The sequence below is a fragment of the Laetiporus sulphureus genome (genome assembly GCF_001632365.1).
Source record: "Laetiporus sulphureus 93-53 unplaced genomic scaffold LAESUscaffold_6, whole genome shotgun sequence".
Classification (NCBI taxonomy): Eukaryota; Fungi; Basidiomycota; class Agaricomycetes; order Polyporales; family Laetiporaceae; genus Laetiporus; species Laetiporus sulphureus.
Genome location: NW_024468515.1, coordinates 496,597 through 511,625, shown reverse-complemented (window position 1 = coordinate 511,625; position 15,029 = coordinate 496,597). Strand labels below are relative to the sequence as shown.

The 15,029-nt window shown below is 49.4% G+C and overlaps 5 protein-coding genes across 5 annotated transcripts; 3 read left to right on the top strand and 2 right to left on the bottom strand.

Annotated features, from left to right (window-relative positions):
- Window positions 1-23: 23 nt before the first annotated feature.
- Window positions 24-3,095, bottom strand: LAESUDRAFT_722128 (uncharacterized protein). The gene is made up of 8 exons (XM_040908143.1): window positions 1,704-3,095; window positions 1,525-1,629; window positions 1,383-1,469; window positions 988-1,335; window positions 664-939; window positions 559-609; window positions 426-504; window positions 24-366 (listed from the first exon to the last, which is right to left on the bottom strand). The coding sequence occupies exons 1-8, from the start codon at window positions 2,871-2,873 to the stop codon at window positions 245-247; spliced, it is 2,238 nt and encodes a 745-aa protein (XP_040767725.1). The 5' UTR covers window positions 2,874-3,095; the 3' UTR covers window positions 24-244.
- Window positions 3,096-4,876: 1,781 nt separating this feature from the next.
- LAESUDRAFT_796653 (Vps5-domain-containing protein) lies at window positions 4,877-6,448 on the top strand. The gene is made up of 8 exons (XM_040913977.1): window positions 4,877-5,005; window positions 5,056-5,328; window positions 5,391-5,508; window positions 5,532-5,636; window positions 5,715-5,885; window positions 5,937-5,971; window positions 6,028-6,177; window positions 6,246-6,448. The coding sequence occupies exons 1-8, from the start codon at window positions 4,901-4,903 to the stop codon at window positions 6,423-6,425; spliced, it is 1,137 nt and encodes a 378-aa protein (XP_040767724.1). The 5' UTR covers window positions 4,877-4,900; the 3' UTR covers window positions 6,426-6,448.
- Window positions 6,449-7,146: 698 nt separating this feature from the next.
- On the bottom strand, window positions 7,147-8,484 carry LAESUDRAFT_722126 (uncharacterized protein). Its single transcript, XM_040908142.1, has 3 exons — window positions 8,176-8,484; window positions 7,923-8,092; window positions 7,147-7,862 (listed from the first exon to the last, which is right to left on the bottom strand). Exons 1-3 carry the CDS (start codon window positions 8,263-8,265, stop codon window positions 7,340-7,342), a joined length of 783 nt encoding a protein of 260 aa, XP_040767723.1. The 5' UTR covers window positions 8,266-8,484; the 3' UTR covers window positions 7,147-7,339.
- A 1,270-nt stretch (window positions 8,485-9,754) lies between these two features.
- On the top strand, window positions 9,755-10,658 carry LAESUDRAFT_735013 (Tim17-domain-containing protein; the record flags this gene model as incomplete). Its single annotated transcript, XM_040910558.1, has 4 exons — window positions 9,755-10,049; window positions 10,206-10,349; window positions 10,400-10,510; window positions 10,576-10,658. The coding sequence occupies 4 exons, from the start codon at window positions 9,755-9,757 to the stop codon at window positions 10,656-10,658; spliced, it is 633 nt and encodes a 210-aa protein (XP_040767722.1).
- A 590-nt stretch (window positions 10,659-11,248) lies between these two features.
- On the top strand, window positions 11,249-12,495 carry LAESUDRAFT_694503 (uncharacterized protein). The gene is made up of 5 exons (XM_040906203.1): window positions 11,249-11,537; window positions 11,589-11,726; window positions 11,779-12,027; window positions 12,078-12,184; window positions 12,233-12,495. The coding sequence occupies exons 1-5, from the start codon at window positions 11,497-11,499 to the stop codon at window positions 12,328-12,330; spliced, it is 633 nt and encodes a 210-aa protein (XP_040767721.1). The 5' UTR covers window positions 11,249-11,496; the 3' UTR covers window positions 12,331-12,495.
- The last annotated feature ends 2,534 nt before the right edge of the window (window positions 12,496-15,029 follow it).

Sequence of the window (15,029 nt, the reverse complement as noted above, 5' to 3'; positions counted from 1 at the left end):
AGACGCCGTTTGTGAAGCTATGTCACGGGTCATTTGCCGTTCGTATCATTGATAGAATACAGACAAACTACCAGAAAATATGTACACATCTAGAGACATTTAGCAGCTAGCTAACTGCCATTGGAGTGCGGCTTCCACGACGGACATAGCGAATATTAGGATATGAAACGCGCGGTACACAACGCTCGAGATCTCACCGTGCCAAAGCAGCACGTTCGCGTGCCTCCCGGTCATGATGGCTCGATCAAGTTGACGGCATCTTGAGGCACGTCGTACGTAACCCATCGCCAGCCCATTGAGCGACCTCAATAAGGAGATTGCGCTTCTTATCCGCCCCTGCTGTCGAGCGAAGCTCGTACATCGTAGCTGCAATAAGGGTATTCATTAAGATAGAATGCAGCCACAGCTGCCAGTGACACACTCACAGAGGTTAAACAGAAGCGGCTCAGTGGCGAGTGCGGAGGAAGGAGAGATCTTGATCGTCTCTTCAAGTAACCGAATACCCTGAGCAGTGGCCATGACATCATTTGTTGAATCCGTGAGCAACAACAGACTTACATCTTGAATTCGCCCCTGACTCAGAAACGCGACCGCGAGGTTATTGACCGCCTACGCACACGAATAACTCTTCAATGATTTGATGACGTCTAATACAGTACTCACGACAAAGTGCTCAGGATCGGCAGTCAAAATTTGGTTGAGATCATTCGAAGCCTTCGTCCAGTCGCCATTCGCACAGGCGAGCATAGCGTCGTTCATGGCCTTCAGGACGGGGTCTGCAGTTACATCCCGAGAGACCTCCGCGAAATGCTTGGACGCCATGCTAATATACCCGCCCAGCAGATATATCCTTCCTACCGCGGACTGAACGTGCGGCGACGTTACATTCCCGGGTTGTTTACATAGCGGCTCCAGAAGTTTGGCCGCGGCGGAGAAGTCCTATGATCATTTAACAATGCAAACAGCCGCAGTGTGCAGCGGACATACTTTCATCTCGACTAGTTGAGAGGCGATGATGAGACATACTCTCGCACCTCGCTCCTGCCACATGCCGGAGCCAACGGTGTCGGATTTTTCGCTTGCCTTGCGTGCCTTGAGCTTGCAATCTCTCAGCAGGACGGACAGGGCATCCAAGTATCCCATGTGGTCGCCCGCCCAGTACCTCAATCTAGCATAGAGCACCTCGAGCTCGAACGGAACTTTCTTCTCGAAGAGCCACTGCCGAGCAGACTGTGGCTTGACATTGCTTAACACGGTGAAGAGGCTCGTGCATTCCGCAGACGTCTGATTAAAGAGTCTCAAGCGCGCGAGGCACGACAGTCGCAAGTACCAGAGCTTATGCGTTCTCAGCACAATGTAATCGAGCAAGCGTTTCCTCTTACCGAGAGTACGAGATCCAGTTCATCCGGGTTGGAATCAACAAGGCGATCTCGCGCCATTTTTGCCAGTGCTCGCCAACTGTTCGTCATCTGCACAGCACATCAAGACTCTGGGCGTCGCGGCAGCTCTCAGCTTATTACTTACGACGAGCATGTTAAAATCGGCGCCCTGCCAGTTGCCACTGACGTCCCGCACTGGCCGTCTTTCCGGTGGGATATATTTGATCAATAACGTACTCAATGGATCTGTCTAATGGTACAGGGATTATAAATAGAGCGTTGTGGCAGCCACCAATTGAGAGAGTGGAAGAGCGGGGCGCGTACGTTGGGAATAGGAAGGAACATTGTAGGGAGCGTCAGTCCGGGGAGATACAACTCGGGTTCTTCGTCGTCTTCGTCGTCGTCCTCAACTGTTGTTGGCGGCGGCGGGACAGGCTTTTCTGCAGCAGGCGGAGAAGCCGGCTGTTTTGCCACGGGTACGGAAGCTGGCTGTTCTGAAGATTGAGCAAGGGACACGTCCTCCGCCAACGCGAGCACAGGCTCGCGTGCCTGCTCGACGTGCAAGCCAGAAGGCACTGTTTCATCCAATACTTCTTCATCTGGCTCCGATACTGAAGCCTCCTCAGGCTCGTCGTCGAAGAACGTTTCGGGAGCGTCTGGGACGGGGGAGTCACCAACGCTGTCCCGTGCCTCGGTGCCAGGCTCTGCCGCGTCGAATTGAGGACTGTCTAGCGTAGGCTGCTCTTCAATCCTCTCTACTTGGGCTTCGGGATGCGCATCGTTTTCCGCGGCTGCCGCTGAGGTCACCGTACCTGTCGTGGCATCCTCTGGATGAACATCCTCCTCCAGATGTTTGTCTTTGGACGATGTCGGCTGCGCCACACTGAGAGGTGTTTCTGCTGCTTCGTGCGGGAACCTCTCGTCAGATGACGGATGAGCAGCATGATCAACACCTGCATTCACAGGCAACGAAGTAGGAGGAAGAGCGCCTTCAGATACGAGAGGCGATGCGAGAGGCGATGAAAGAGGGGTTCGACTGCTACAAGCTGACTGAACATCGTGTGCGACCTCGACAGCTGCGACGGCCAGTGTGGTGGATTTGGGTATTTCCTGGCCGCCAGCGCTAGAGGGATTCGAGGACATGGTATCAGAGGAGGACTTGTTCTTGGGAGTAAGCGGGAGGGAGATGGGGATAGCAAGAGCGTCGAAGACGTCGCCAACGTCGAGGAGGGGGTCGTCGGGAGAGTAGCGAGCAGTGGTGGTTGTTGTTGCTGCTGCTGCCGCGATGGTGGCGTGACGGTCGATTCCGGTGATGGCCGCGGGGTTGGGATGGTGCCCGATATGGGAAATGTGGCGGAAGCTGCGGGAGAGAGCATTCTTCACAATCTTGCGCACTCCCCGCGACGGCGCGCTCCCTATGTCGCTCCGGGGGAGGGGCTTCGACGGCGAGGGCGGTGAGGACGGCGGCGAGATGTGCAGCGATATGTGCTTCATGATGGTATGTCCTACCCGATGTTTTCAGAACGCTGACTTTTAAACAGTTCGGCTTGCGCGCTATCGCGCCGTCGGCGGTGTCTCGATCTGTGGCGGGAGCGACCTCGACGGTGTTCCCGCCCGGGTAGGTTCGGAGTCAGAACTGCCTTCCTTGTGCGCTCCATCCTCCAGACCGCGCCATATCAAAGCTTTGATATCCTGTGACCTCAACATTCCACTTCATTCTGGGCTCTTCGGTTCTCCCGGTGCATTTTCTGCCAGTGAACTGTGCCGGCGCGCGTTAGAAAGCCTTCCTTAGTATGTTTGCTTACACTCTGTCGTCGCTAAGGCCCCCAGCCGATTTGATTGTTTCTTCAAAGACAATCATTGTCCTCGGAATGATGTGGCCTTTGTGAACGCTCGAGCGAGACTTGGCGCGCTCATCAACTTGGCAGCGTCTTCGTCTCAACGCGAAGACAGATTTAAGCGTCGGACTCTATGACGCGCCCTACGGACCATATCATATGAACTGCCGGCAGGATCCGTGATTCATTAACATCCGTTCCGTATCGTAACGCCGCGGCTTTGATGGCGATGTCGGCAGAAACAGCTACGAATACGTCAGTGGCAACGAACCAAGTACCGTAACTACGCATATGCATTTATTCCTGCGGTAGACTTGGTGGGTCGGCACTGTCACCGTAATCGGGGGGATAGTCCGTGGAAGTAGGTGATGTCAGGACGCATGAAAATAAAACTACCCCGTTATATATGCTGTGCCAGGATGCGTAAATGTGGCTTGCACTGGCGTCACCACCATGTTTCACTTCGCCGCTCGTCTCACGCTACCGTCGAATACATGTACTTACTGAAATTTGAAACTTGGGTTCCGAAATTGCTGCAGACCGACTGAGGATGCGGTCGCATGGTTCCGCGACTCACCCGCCCCGCCGCGATGCCATCAAATCGCGGGAACGTGCATCTCATCACGTGAGATATAGGTGCGCGACTGCAAGCGCAGTGGACTTGTCGTGAAGTGAACAACTCGAGACATCTGGCGCGTATTCCTGTAGGTCTGCTATCTGTCTGCGGCGACCTCGAGCTTCACGACAGATCCTGCAGGTTTGTTAAAGTTGGCTCTGACGACGAAACGGACTACACAGCTGTCATCAAGCTCGCCAACACGAATCAGACATGGATGAATTCGCAGAGCTCCTCAAGTCCCAGGACGTGATGAAGAATCCATTCGAGGACCCTTTTGTCAAGGCTCGGTCAAGTTCGCCAGATCCGTGGGCCAGCTTCGGCGAGTCATCCACCGTGCTCGCCGACGAGCATGATGCCCGCTTTATCGCCAGCGGCGCTGTCCATGGGACCGACACCGCCAGCTTTGGCGACGCCGATGGGTTCCATTACACTATTCCTACACACGACAGGCTGCACGACGATGAACACGCTGCATCTCCTGAGGAATCGCAAGGAGAGCCCCAGACGCCAGGAACCCTCGCTTCGCCTGGTTTCCACGAGAGCATTCCCGATGGTTTTGAGAATGCACCACAGCATGAAGAGTCGCAGCCTCCTCGGAGTCCTTCTCCCCCACCATTGCTTCTTTCCCAAGAGATACCCGCCTCTCCTGCCCCACTCGCGACTGCTCCACCTACCTACAGTACATTCCACAGGCATAAATCCGAGCCGTCTAGCTCAAACGCTGCTGCACCACAGCCCATAATTCATCCACAACCAGTATACAACAATCCACTCGGCTCTTCGATGCCTGGAGGGTTAGAGGGATCCTTTGCAGGGCTCGCCATCGGCAGGGAGAGTTTTAACGGTTGGCCGGGAAGCCCATTCGGCCCTTCTCGTCGTCCGTCAAGCTCGGCTCGTAACAGAGACGACTCTGACTCCTCTGACGATGATCGACCGATACTGCAGTCCGCGAAACTGTCCTCAAGTCGAGTGCCTTCTTTTCAAGGTGTACGTGGTTGCAACGCTATATTGACAAATGCTAATTGTACAATCGGGACTTTCAGACCGGGCCCTCCTCAACGACCATGATCGACACGGGCTTACAAGCGGTGTTCGCCATAACCGTCGACGACCCCCAGAAGGTAGGCGATCCCATTAGACCATACACCATGTATACGGTACATACCAAGGTTAAGTGTTCAATTGTCTTGGATTGATCAGTGCACTCAGCCATTCACAGACGACATCCCCGATGTTCAAGAAGTCTTCGTTCTCCGTCCTTCGTCGTTATTCCGACTTCCTATGGTTGTACGAGACTCTTTCGCTGAACAATCCCGGCGTAGTCGTGCCTCCAGTTCCTGAGAAGAATCCTTATCGGAGGTTTGACGAAAACTTCGTACAACAGCGGCGTTTCGCACTCGAGAAGTGTATCCAGAAGATCGCAAGCCATCCCATCCTGCAGAGGGATCCGGATCTGAAGATGTTCCTTGAGAGCGATACGTTTGCTTTGGATGTAAGTTGCCACCACATCACGAAGCTAAACGTGTGGCATTAATGTGTCATCCGACATTATAGATCAAACAACGTAAAGCGGAACTCGCGCAGGAGAAGGGCGGCTTGATGGCGAGCATTGGGCAGTCGCTCGCTGGCCCCAGGTTCCATGAAACTGACGAGGTGACTCTTCTTCATCGACGTAATTCTGAATGGCTCCTTCAGCTTCCTTGCAGTGGTTTGATAAACAAAAGGCATATCTCGACAGTTTAGAATTGCAACTCAAAGGGCTTGTCAAAGCCATCGATCTTGTCGCAAAGCATCGGTCAGGTTCGCTGGCAGCTCTTTCCGTGACTGTATTGCCCATTGACCGATCCGCATTTCTTATATATTCGTATTGCAAAACAGAGCTGTCAGCAGCTACGAGAGAGTTCGCGCAAGCGATATCAGAATTGTCGGCCTCTGATGTCGGCCCACAGCTCTCGTCGGCTTTCGCGGGGTTGGCAGAAGTGGAGCAGAAAGCGCAGGAATCACACAGCACACAATCACAAGAGGATGTAGTGACCATCATGGCGACAGGTACGTTGTCAGCATTTTGACATTGGCTTATGACTAGAAACTTCGTGCCAGTGGATGAATATGCTCGGCTTATCAACTCAGTGCGGGTAAGCTGATCAGAGAATACAGCAGTCGGCGGAAGTGAATAATAGATTTCTAATAGAACGCGTTCAACTCCCGCATCCGCACGTATCATACATGGCAGTCGACGGACGGTTATCTCAAGCGCGTAAAGCAGACTCATGAGACAAATCGTGCCCAGGGCAAGCTGCCCTCAGACCAACTGAGCCGATCGTTATCTCTAGTTGCTGACGTGAGCATACCGCAGTTAAAACTGCCTTCGCGAGATACTGATGGTCTCGCTATTGGTTTTCTCGCCAGGCGGAAAGGCGTGCTATGGACGCGAAGCAGGATTTCGATCAGGTGTCTAGGTTGGTCAAGGCAGAAGTCGCGCGCTTCGAGTATGAACGAATAGAAGACTTCAAGAGTTCTCTTGAGGCATTCTTAGAGGGAATGATCTCGAGGCAAAAGCAGGTGAGGGTGGTTTCCCCATTGTCGTGAGGTTACCATTCATCTCAATCCTCGCAGCTAATCGCGGCGTGGGAGAATTACCAGCATAGACTATTGAAAGTGGCGAGTCCGGAAGGACGTCCGCGAGAAGAACCTATTGCCTCCTCCGATGATTGAGGTAACATCCGTACCCGTTTTATGACGTGGGCAACATGGTGTCGGTCATACAGTTCAAACCAGCTGGGCCACCCGCCACTTTTCTGTGGGATTAGTTTACGTAAGCGTGTGCGGCAAATTTTCATTTCCATTTGCTCCGTCCTGCTCTTCATCGTCCATCTGTTGAATGCGTATTCGTATCATGTCTTTGGCCGGGCAACGCATGACCGACATTCCTCCATCTTCCTGCCGCGTATATCTACTTCCCGCATACCTTTGATAGTGCTGGGGCGTTAAACGACGCGGCAAAATTAACGACCTCACGGTTCGCCCCTTCTTAGCAGATCGTTAATCTCGCATGCCTTCGTCGAGACTGGCGTTTTGATAGAATGGGACATTAAAAGTTGCTACTCGCCCATGTGGCATTATTCTCGGCTGAATGGAAGCATGTGTTAGGCCGGGTCATTTGGCAAAGCTTCAGACGAAGGGCCTGTCAAATTATTCGTAGCTGCTGAGCTAGCATAGTATGCCGACTATATTTGCTTTATGCTTCAACGCAGTTTAAATTTCATGTTCACAACACATGCAGCCGTGTGCTGCAGTGACTCTGAAGACGCAATGCCCTAGCTCACCGGAGCCAATCCATACTACGATAACCGGTGCTGTATATCTAAGACTGCTAAGTACTATTACATATATTGAATGAGACCGGGCCACGCCTTGGCTTTAAACCTGTCGGCGTAAACATGCAACATAGGTATACAGTGATCAAGACATATGGGTATGCTATACGAGTTTCAGGATAGCGGCTACAGCATAACATCATCATAATCACTCTCTTCTCCATCGAAGCCCTCATCCAAACCACATCCACGGACATGCCGCATGGCGATACGCCTCCATGCAGGCGGTGGTAGTGTCTCCACTGGCCTCTTCTTGCCCCATCTGCCACGGGAGCGGCCGAGGAGCCTAACGAGCGGCCGCGCCTTGTAATCTGCTTGTTCGCGCTCGTGTAGGAACTTGAAGTCGCCACTTTCAGCACTTGTACGCCATTTACCCTCAACCGTGCCATGGAGGATATGAGCCTGTGACTCCGTGATATCCAGGCTGATCTCCACGGAACCCTTTTGGCGCGGAACGAGGAGCCGAGCATAGGATGAACAACTGTAGACCTCCGAGACAAGGACCCGTTCGTCGGTGAAGGCAGTAGAATATATGAGGTCTCTGAGCGGTCCTGTCAGGCTCTGGTGGCGCGGTCGTAACATAGCCAAAATCGCGCCGCAGCTCCTAGTGATTGAGAACGATTTCTTGATTGTCGCCTTCGGTACGCCGCTGCAGACGGACTCACCAGGTGAATAATCTCTTCATTCAGTACGAGAAGCCTATCCTTACATATTGACACTCAGCGTCTGCTCCTTGGTTGCCACTGACACGATCCATCGTTCGCTGTCCTCCCCTCCATCAACAATACTGATATCGAATTCCTCAGCGAGCCTGTCATTGAATATGTTCCCCTCCTTCTCGAAGGAGTAGTTGTTTCGTATGTAACCATAATCTCCAAGCTGTGTGTGGTGCACGAAAGGAGAAATGGCGAGAGTGTTGCATTTCAGTACCACTGATGGCAGAGGAGATGCGTCAGACGTACGGTTATGGGCCTTATCGGATCCCAAGTGGCATAATAGCTCGAGGCTCTGTACATTAGAGCCACGTACGTTTGCTCAGCGTTGGGATACATGGATGCGAGATGGCTGGAGGGCTGTGCTGAAGCAAGGGTTTAACGTTAGGAATGTACGCAGCACGAAGTTTGTCCCCTCGACATCATACATATTGAATGACCAATATATTAATCCTGCGTACATCCAGGCGCCATATGGCGACGGGCAAACATGCGGCAACTCGCCACGAGAGTGAAGCATGTTAGTTTCGAGAGCCGGAGCATACGAATTCTCAATATATGCCAGTCAGTATTCGGAAGAAGCAGCCAGTCATGCATCATGGAGGAATGTGCATCTTCTGTTTGAGGGGGACAACGGCACTGTATTAAGTGCCTGCATTCAGGAAGAAAAATCGACACTCTGTCCACGTATTCGTACATACAAGAAGCAGCCAGTCGGGTCTCGAAAGAGAAAATAACTCGCGGTAGCAACTGCTTTATTAATGCGATCGTCGAGGAGCCTAGCATGATAGAACAACGTGGCAGCGTCAAGGCGTTCCAGCTCTCGTCGGTATGCAGCATTGCTGGCACATGTTCAAGGCCACGGACAGCCAACCTCCATGCACGCTGAAAAGGGCAGTCCTGAGGATCCGCAGGGAGGAAAGGGAGGCATATGGTGCGATAGATGTGGGGCGAGCTGGTTGCCTCATGTGAGCAGGCCGCGCATGTACTGGATGAACGTGCGTTGGAAAGCGATGATGCCCGAGAATGGTGTCCTCCCTCCTGGAACGAACCAGGGTCCGGCGATGTTATGTTGGTGGAATGACGAGAATGTCACCGGCATGTCCACATTCTGCTTCCCGACTCGACGGTCGGGCTGTACAGTAAAAGATACGCAGCTTAATGGTAGGCGCAATCAGAAACACCTAGAATATTAGCCTTGGTGGTGTTGCTCGAACTCGAGGAATATGCGGTTCGAACATCACAGAGTCTCGCCTGCACAGTCGCTAATCCTAATGTAGTTCTTAGAAGAGAAGGACGCAATTCAGAATGCCCAGAATAACAACACACCAAGAGCGGCAGATTGACGGAGAAAGCTCAACGGCGCGTTTTACTCTATGTCGCTAGTGAACATAGGCGCAAAGCGGAGTTCGCCAGCAATCCTCTGCTAGCAACTTGTGAGAAAAATCCTATAACTGGGCTGCCAGAACCTCATCTCTGCTGCGATGAAGTGTTAGAATAGGTTTACTGACGAGGAATTAGAACCGATGAGATGGGAACGTTCTCAACGACTCAGCTGTCGTTGTTTCTAGCGAATAACGATTCATCGAAAAGGAATGAAAAGGAATAAACAGCTTCTAAGTAGCAATCTAGCAGAGCCCATAGACAGGAAAGCAAAATGGAATATGGAAGTTTGTCGACGATGGCATGGTGGAACGAACTCTGCGCCACTGTGAACACAGGATCGTAGATGCGATCAGTTCGACCATGTGACCAAAAGTTTGTGGCAGAAGTTGTTTCACGGCCACTGGCTCATCCAAACGACACTGTATCCGTGCTCGCCCACACTATGGACTCCTCTAGCAGCTCGGTGGGGGATCCTACCGAAACACTCCGGAATGCTACCTTCACTCGGAGTGAGGGCTCGCCGGCACCTCCCGACAGTGCCGTAACCGCTTCTGATCTCCTTCTCGGTGCTTTCGATCCTACCAAACTGCATCCATTGGCCGGAATAGAGGATAAGTTGGATTATCTCTTGCTGGAAGATGACAAAACAAGCGAGCTTCCCGGTTCTGGCACCGCAATACCCTCCAGAGGCTGGAGTGACGATTTGAGTTATGGTACCGGAACCATGTACTTAGGTGGTATGTCATACGTTCTTCATGTCGCCTTTTTAGTTGTCTTCTCAGCATACGGCCGTCATTTGATCCCCATTCGTCGATCCGCTCTTCTCACCTTATCGTTGATGGTCTCTCTTATTGTCTTGCATCATCACATGCTCACCATTACCGCTTTTACAGGTCTCGCCGTGGGTGGGGTGTGGGGTTTGCGCGAAGGAGCGAAAAGGCCGCTTGCAGTGTCGAATGCCAGATTGCGAATCAATAGCATTTTGAACTCCGTGACGCGAAGAGGGACTTTCATAGGCAACTCGGCGGGAGTGTTGGGTCAGTTTCCGCCGAGCTACATCCTTATTGTTCTGACCGATAGTCATCAGCGCTTGTCTATAACAGTATAAATTCTATCATCGACAGCGCGAGAGGCAAACATGACACGTTGGGTAGTATGGCGGCAGGCGGTCTTACCGGCGCACTATATAAGTCTACAGGTGCGTATCATATATTATCAACTTCACCAGATCAAGACAATTAACGCTGCGCTCAATCTTGCTAGCTGGCGTGAAGCCTGCTCTCGCTGCAGCGGCATTCATCTCCTCCCTGGCGGGTCTTTGGAGCGTGGTGAAGCGGAATGTCTGATATGTTTGTGTAAAATAGGTACCATGATTTAATGCCCCTTCTGTCTCCTTCGAGTTAAAGTCGTGTTTCATCGCCGGCAGCCACATTGTCAACCTCGATCATCTGGGATAAAGGTGAGTTAAATCAACTTTTCCTATCTTCTTTGTTCCATCTCGAGCCATATCAGCTCTTGCGCAGGAAATTTTGAAATGTCTGATAAGTTACGGGAAGAGGATTGCGTGCGCTTCCCATTCCACGGTATTTATGACGCGCAAACCTCAAGCGCACACACGCTATTGTCTTGTAGACCCGTCTCACGCCTCCAGTACCGAAAGTCTCGGCCGGCGTATCCGCCTAAGACTCAAGACTCGAGGAATGATTGACATCGTTGTCGCTGTCGCAATCTTGAAGTCTGCCACGCAATGACTGGACGACTAGTATGCGAAGGCGAGGATGCGTCTGGCCTGATGCCGCAAGGCTTGCCAGACGTCTTTGCGCTTCCCAGTCAAGGGCCGACTGTACGCGAAGGTTGTAAACGTCATCAAAAGCAGGAGGTGCGCTCAGTTCTCCATAATGAGTAAGTTGACGTTCAGAACCTAGTCAGGAGTACACGGCGTTAGTCCGCAAGCCAGCCTCCATAACCTCGCATCCGCAACGAATCAATTATGATTTTAGCTCGCAACTTGCGGCGAACTCACCGCTATCTATTGCCGATGACCATCGCTACTATCCGGTCCCATCTTCTCGCGATTCACAACCTTGCACCCGTGGAACTCTCGCTCATCAGACAGCACTGGTTATACGAAATAGCTCGGGACGCTATTCAGATCGCGTGTATCCTTGCGCTTCAAGATCCCCGATGGCGAAAGCATCGCCTTCGTCGTGCGCTGGAATGTCACGGTAAGCAAATCAACCGTCAGAGCTGTTTTAGTTGAGTTGACGAATGATTAGATCCTATGCTTTGGAAATTGTGCAGCATCCCGTTAGAGTCGCTGAGTGTGGTGATGCGACCCTCAGCAGACTTCCTGTCGCGCCCCCGCCCATCGTCAAACTGCAGATCACAGGTGACACAGAGAGGACTAGTGTCGAGTGAGCAAACGTTCGCAAATATCTCACCACGTGTTATTGATCAAGATGCAAGCGAAACGGACCTTCCCTTCCTTGTCGCACATTTGTCTCTGCTCAACAATGAGGACCCTATTTCTGGAGACGCTGACTCAAGAGGCCAATTTGTCTCGCAACACAGTCGATTGTACGGAAGCCTTGTCTCCTCTCCTCATATCCTGCAGAATCTCCAAGGGAAGCAGGGCATATATTTCCTCTTTCCAGACGTCAGCGTCAGGCAGCGAGGACAATACAGGCTTTGTGTGAGGCTTCTTAGGCTGCCTATGTAATATGCGTTCACGTTCTACATATTTATAATCTGATAACTGCGTACAGGTTGGATACGGCCGGAAGGTTCGCCATGGAGAGCCCACAAGCTGTGCTTGCACAAACCCGATCACTAGCGTTTGATGTGGTATCACGTAGTGAATATGTGGCACCGGGTGAGTGTGGAATATGCCTGTCTTGAATACAATTGATCCCAGATTCAGCGCAGACACCGCTTTCACAATATTTCCATCAACAAGGAGCAAGAATGTACTCTTTTGCTAGATCAACCCACCCTCATGCATACTCCGTTCATGGGTGACATATCAATTGTTATAAACAAAAATCATTGAAACCTTGTCTGTCCTTGTGGCACCAGGTAGGCCACACGACAGATCATTTGAGACTGACATATCACATGATCTGTAGCGTCATTTAGTGCTATGAAAAATTTACCTTCCTGTAAATGTGATCACTTCATTACTACCACATATGCACTCACATGTGTGCTTATGAGACGCCAAGCTTTGCATCATAGTCTTAAAGAAAATGTGCTCTTGCAACCATATTGAATGTTTCAAAACTTATTTTGTACAGACATAAGAGAACGACCCTGCTCAACCATATATACTTTTGTGTGACTCTCTCACCAAATACAAAATTTTCATAGTTCTGTCTTCCACACCAAGTACATGTGGTATATGTATCAGATATATTCAGAGATGAGTGCAACTTCCTAATGTTTAGATGTACAGATGTACTGTAATACATGGTGGGTGTACTTGTCACAGAATAAACCACACGTGACATGTAAAACCTGCAGTTGCACTGCATATATAGTCGAAACCAAGTGATAAGCCAAGCTTATCATTGCCAGCCTTTTGGCGAAGTGGTTACTCGTCCATTAGGTATTGGTTCATAGGAAATATGGTCCGTTTCCGTGATAAAATGATAAGCTTTACGGGGTCACCGGTTCAAGTCTGAGAACTGGCAATACTTTGTGCAAGTTAGACACAGTTATAAAGGCCGTGCAAGTTAGTCACGAATAGGCTAAAGATGCCGAATCGTGCGAGTCAGTCATGTCCCAGTGCATGCAAGTTAGTCACAAAAGCATCTCTCAGAGGTTGAGTCGCCACAACCACAAATTTGAATCCCTGACTTTCAATCCAATAATGCCGGATTAGCCAGTCTAAGCTAGGATTGGGGTGGTACTATATACCCTCGGGACGAGGATTCTTGAACAGGGGGTAATGTCACAGAATAAACCACACGTGACATGTAAAACCTGCAGTTGCACTGCATATATAGTCAGAACCAAGTGATAAGCCAAGCTTATCATTGCCAGCCTTTTGGCGAAGTGGTTACTCGTCCATTAGGTATTGGTTCATAGGAAATATGGTCCGTTTCCGTGATAGCATAGTACTAACATTTGGACTTTAGCACTAGCTTAGTGCTAGCATAGTACTAACCTTCAAACCTTATTACTAATCTGCAGACCTTAGTACTAGCTGAGTACTAATCTTCAGACCTTAATACTAGCATAGTACTAGCATAGTACTAGCATTTAAATCTTAGTATTAGCATACTGCTAACATTACAATCTTAATATTACTTTTCTGACTATAGTACTAGTATAGCTTAGTACTAGCTTAGTATATGAAAACAAGAGTGTGACATAGTCACAATATTTCCATTATCTTTGATTAAAAAAGAGTGAAAAAAGATTTTAAAACTTTTTATCATAGCTTTGTATGAAAGATTGTAAAATGATTGAAGAAATCATTATTAATATTTCATGCAATCTCCTTTCAGTGTTTTCATCATCTTTCACAACAAAAGATGTTAAAAATATTTTAAATACTTTTATCACAAATTGACAGTGAAGATGCGTAAAAGATGTGAACTTTTTCTTTGATATTTTTACCATCTGTGATTTTGCCTCACCAATTGTGTACATGAATTTGCACAAATTATCTACTACATACTAGTATGATGTACCATTTACATGACCTTTTGAAGTGCTTGAGCTCTAAGATTTGCATGCTGAGCTTTATCAATTTTATCATGTTGGGCTCATGACTTGGCATTTATTTCTCATACATTCTTTCTGTTAAGTGTAATTCCTCTTTAGTTTATCCTAAGTCATTTATATGAACTGAAGCAGTTAGCTAAACACTGATCTGTCTACCTTAACTCTGATAATGCCATCCAGTAAGATGTTCAGTTCTTTGACCTGATCATCACAACTTGGCTTGAACAACAAACATCCTCTGATCTTTCAACTACTTGCCCAGTCATATCAGACTGGTGTTACCTTATTAAGCATTATCAGGTGCTATCTGGCCATTTCAGCCTAGGTTATAAGCACTTATATATATTTTCAATTTCACCTGCCTAGATACATAGATGTTCTGCTTTTTTTGCTGATGAGACCGAAAGTGGGGCTTGTACATGTGACACTTAACCAGTTGTTCAAATGTACAAGCTGTTAGGTTCTCTAAATATGATCACATATCACTGACATATTCATGTACTCCAGTTGTTAAAGTAAGTCATCATCCAGCTAGAGAAAGTTATGGTAGCATGACTGTAGATTATGTAGTCATGCCACTGCTTTCAGCAGTCCAATAGCTATATTATCATATTATGCTCATGATATTTGATTTGCTATGCTCAGAAATTTTAAAATCTTGACTGATTGAAAATGAGCTCAATCGGTAAGCTTTCTGTTATTCACAATCCTTACCTAAATGCTTCTTCCCCCATATGGCCAGTAGCATTGAGTACTGTCACAGATTTTCACGTTCTTCACTCTGCACGTGACTAGGACATCACATGACATCAGCGCTAGGCTGTCCAGAAAGGAACGAACCAGTACGTGAAGTACTAACAGTCCTAGGCGCCCCGAAGGTCCAAGTCTAGTCACGTGACATATCACGTGATATCCACACATGTGACAAGTAGCGCTGGTATTAGGTAAGCCTAACTTATACAGTAATATCATCTCATCTAGAAGCAATG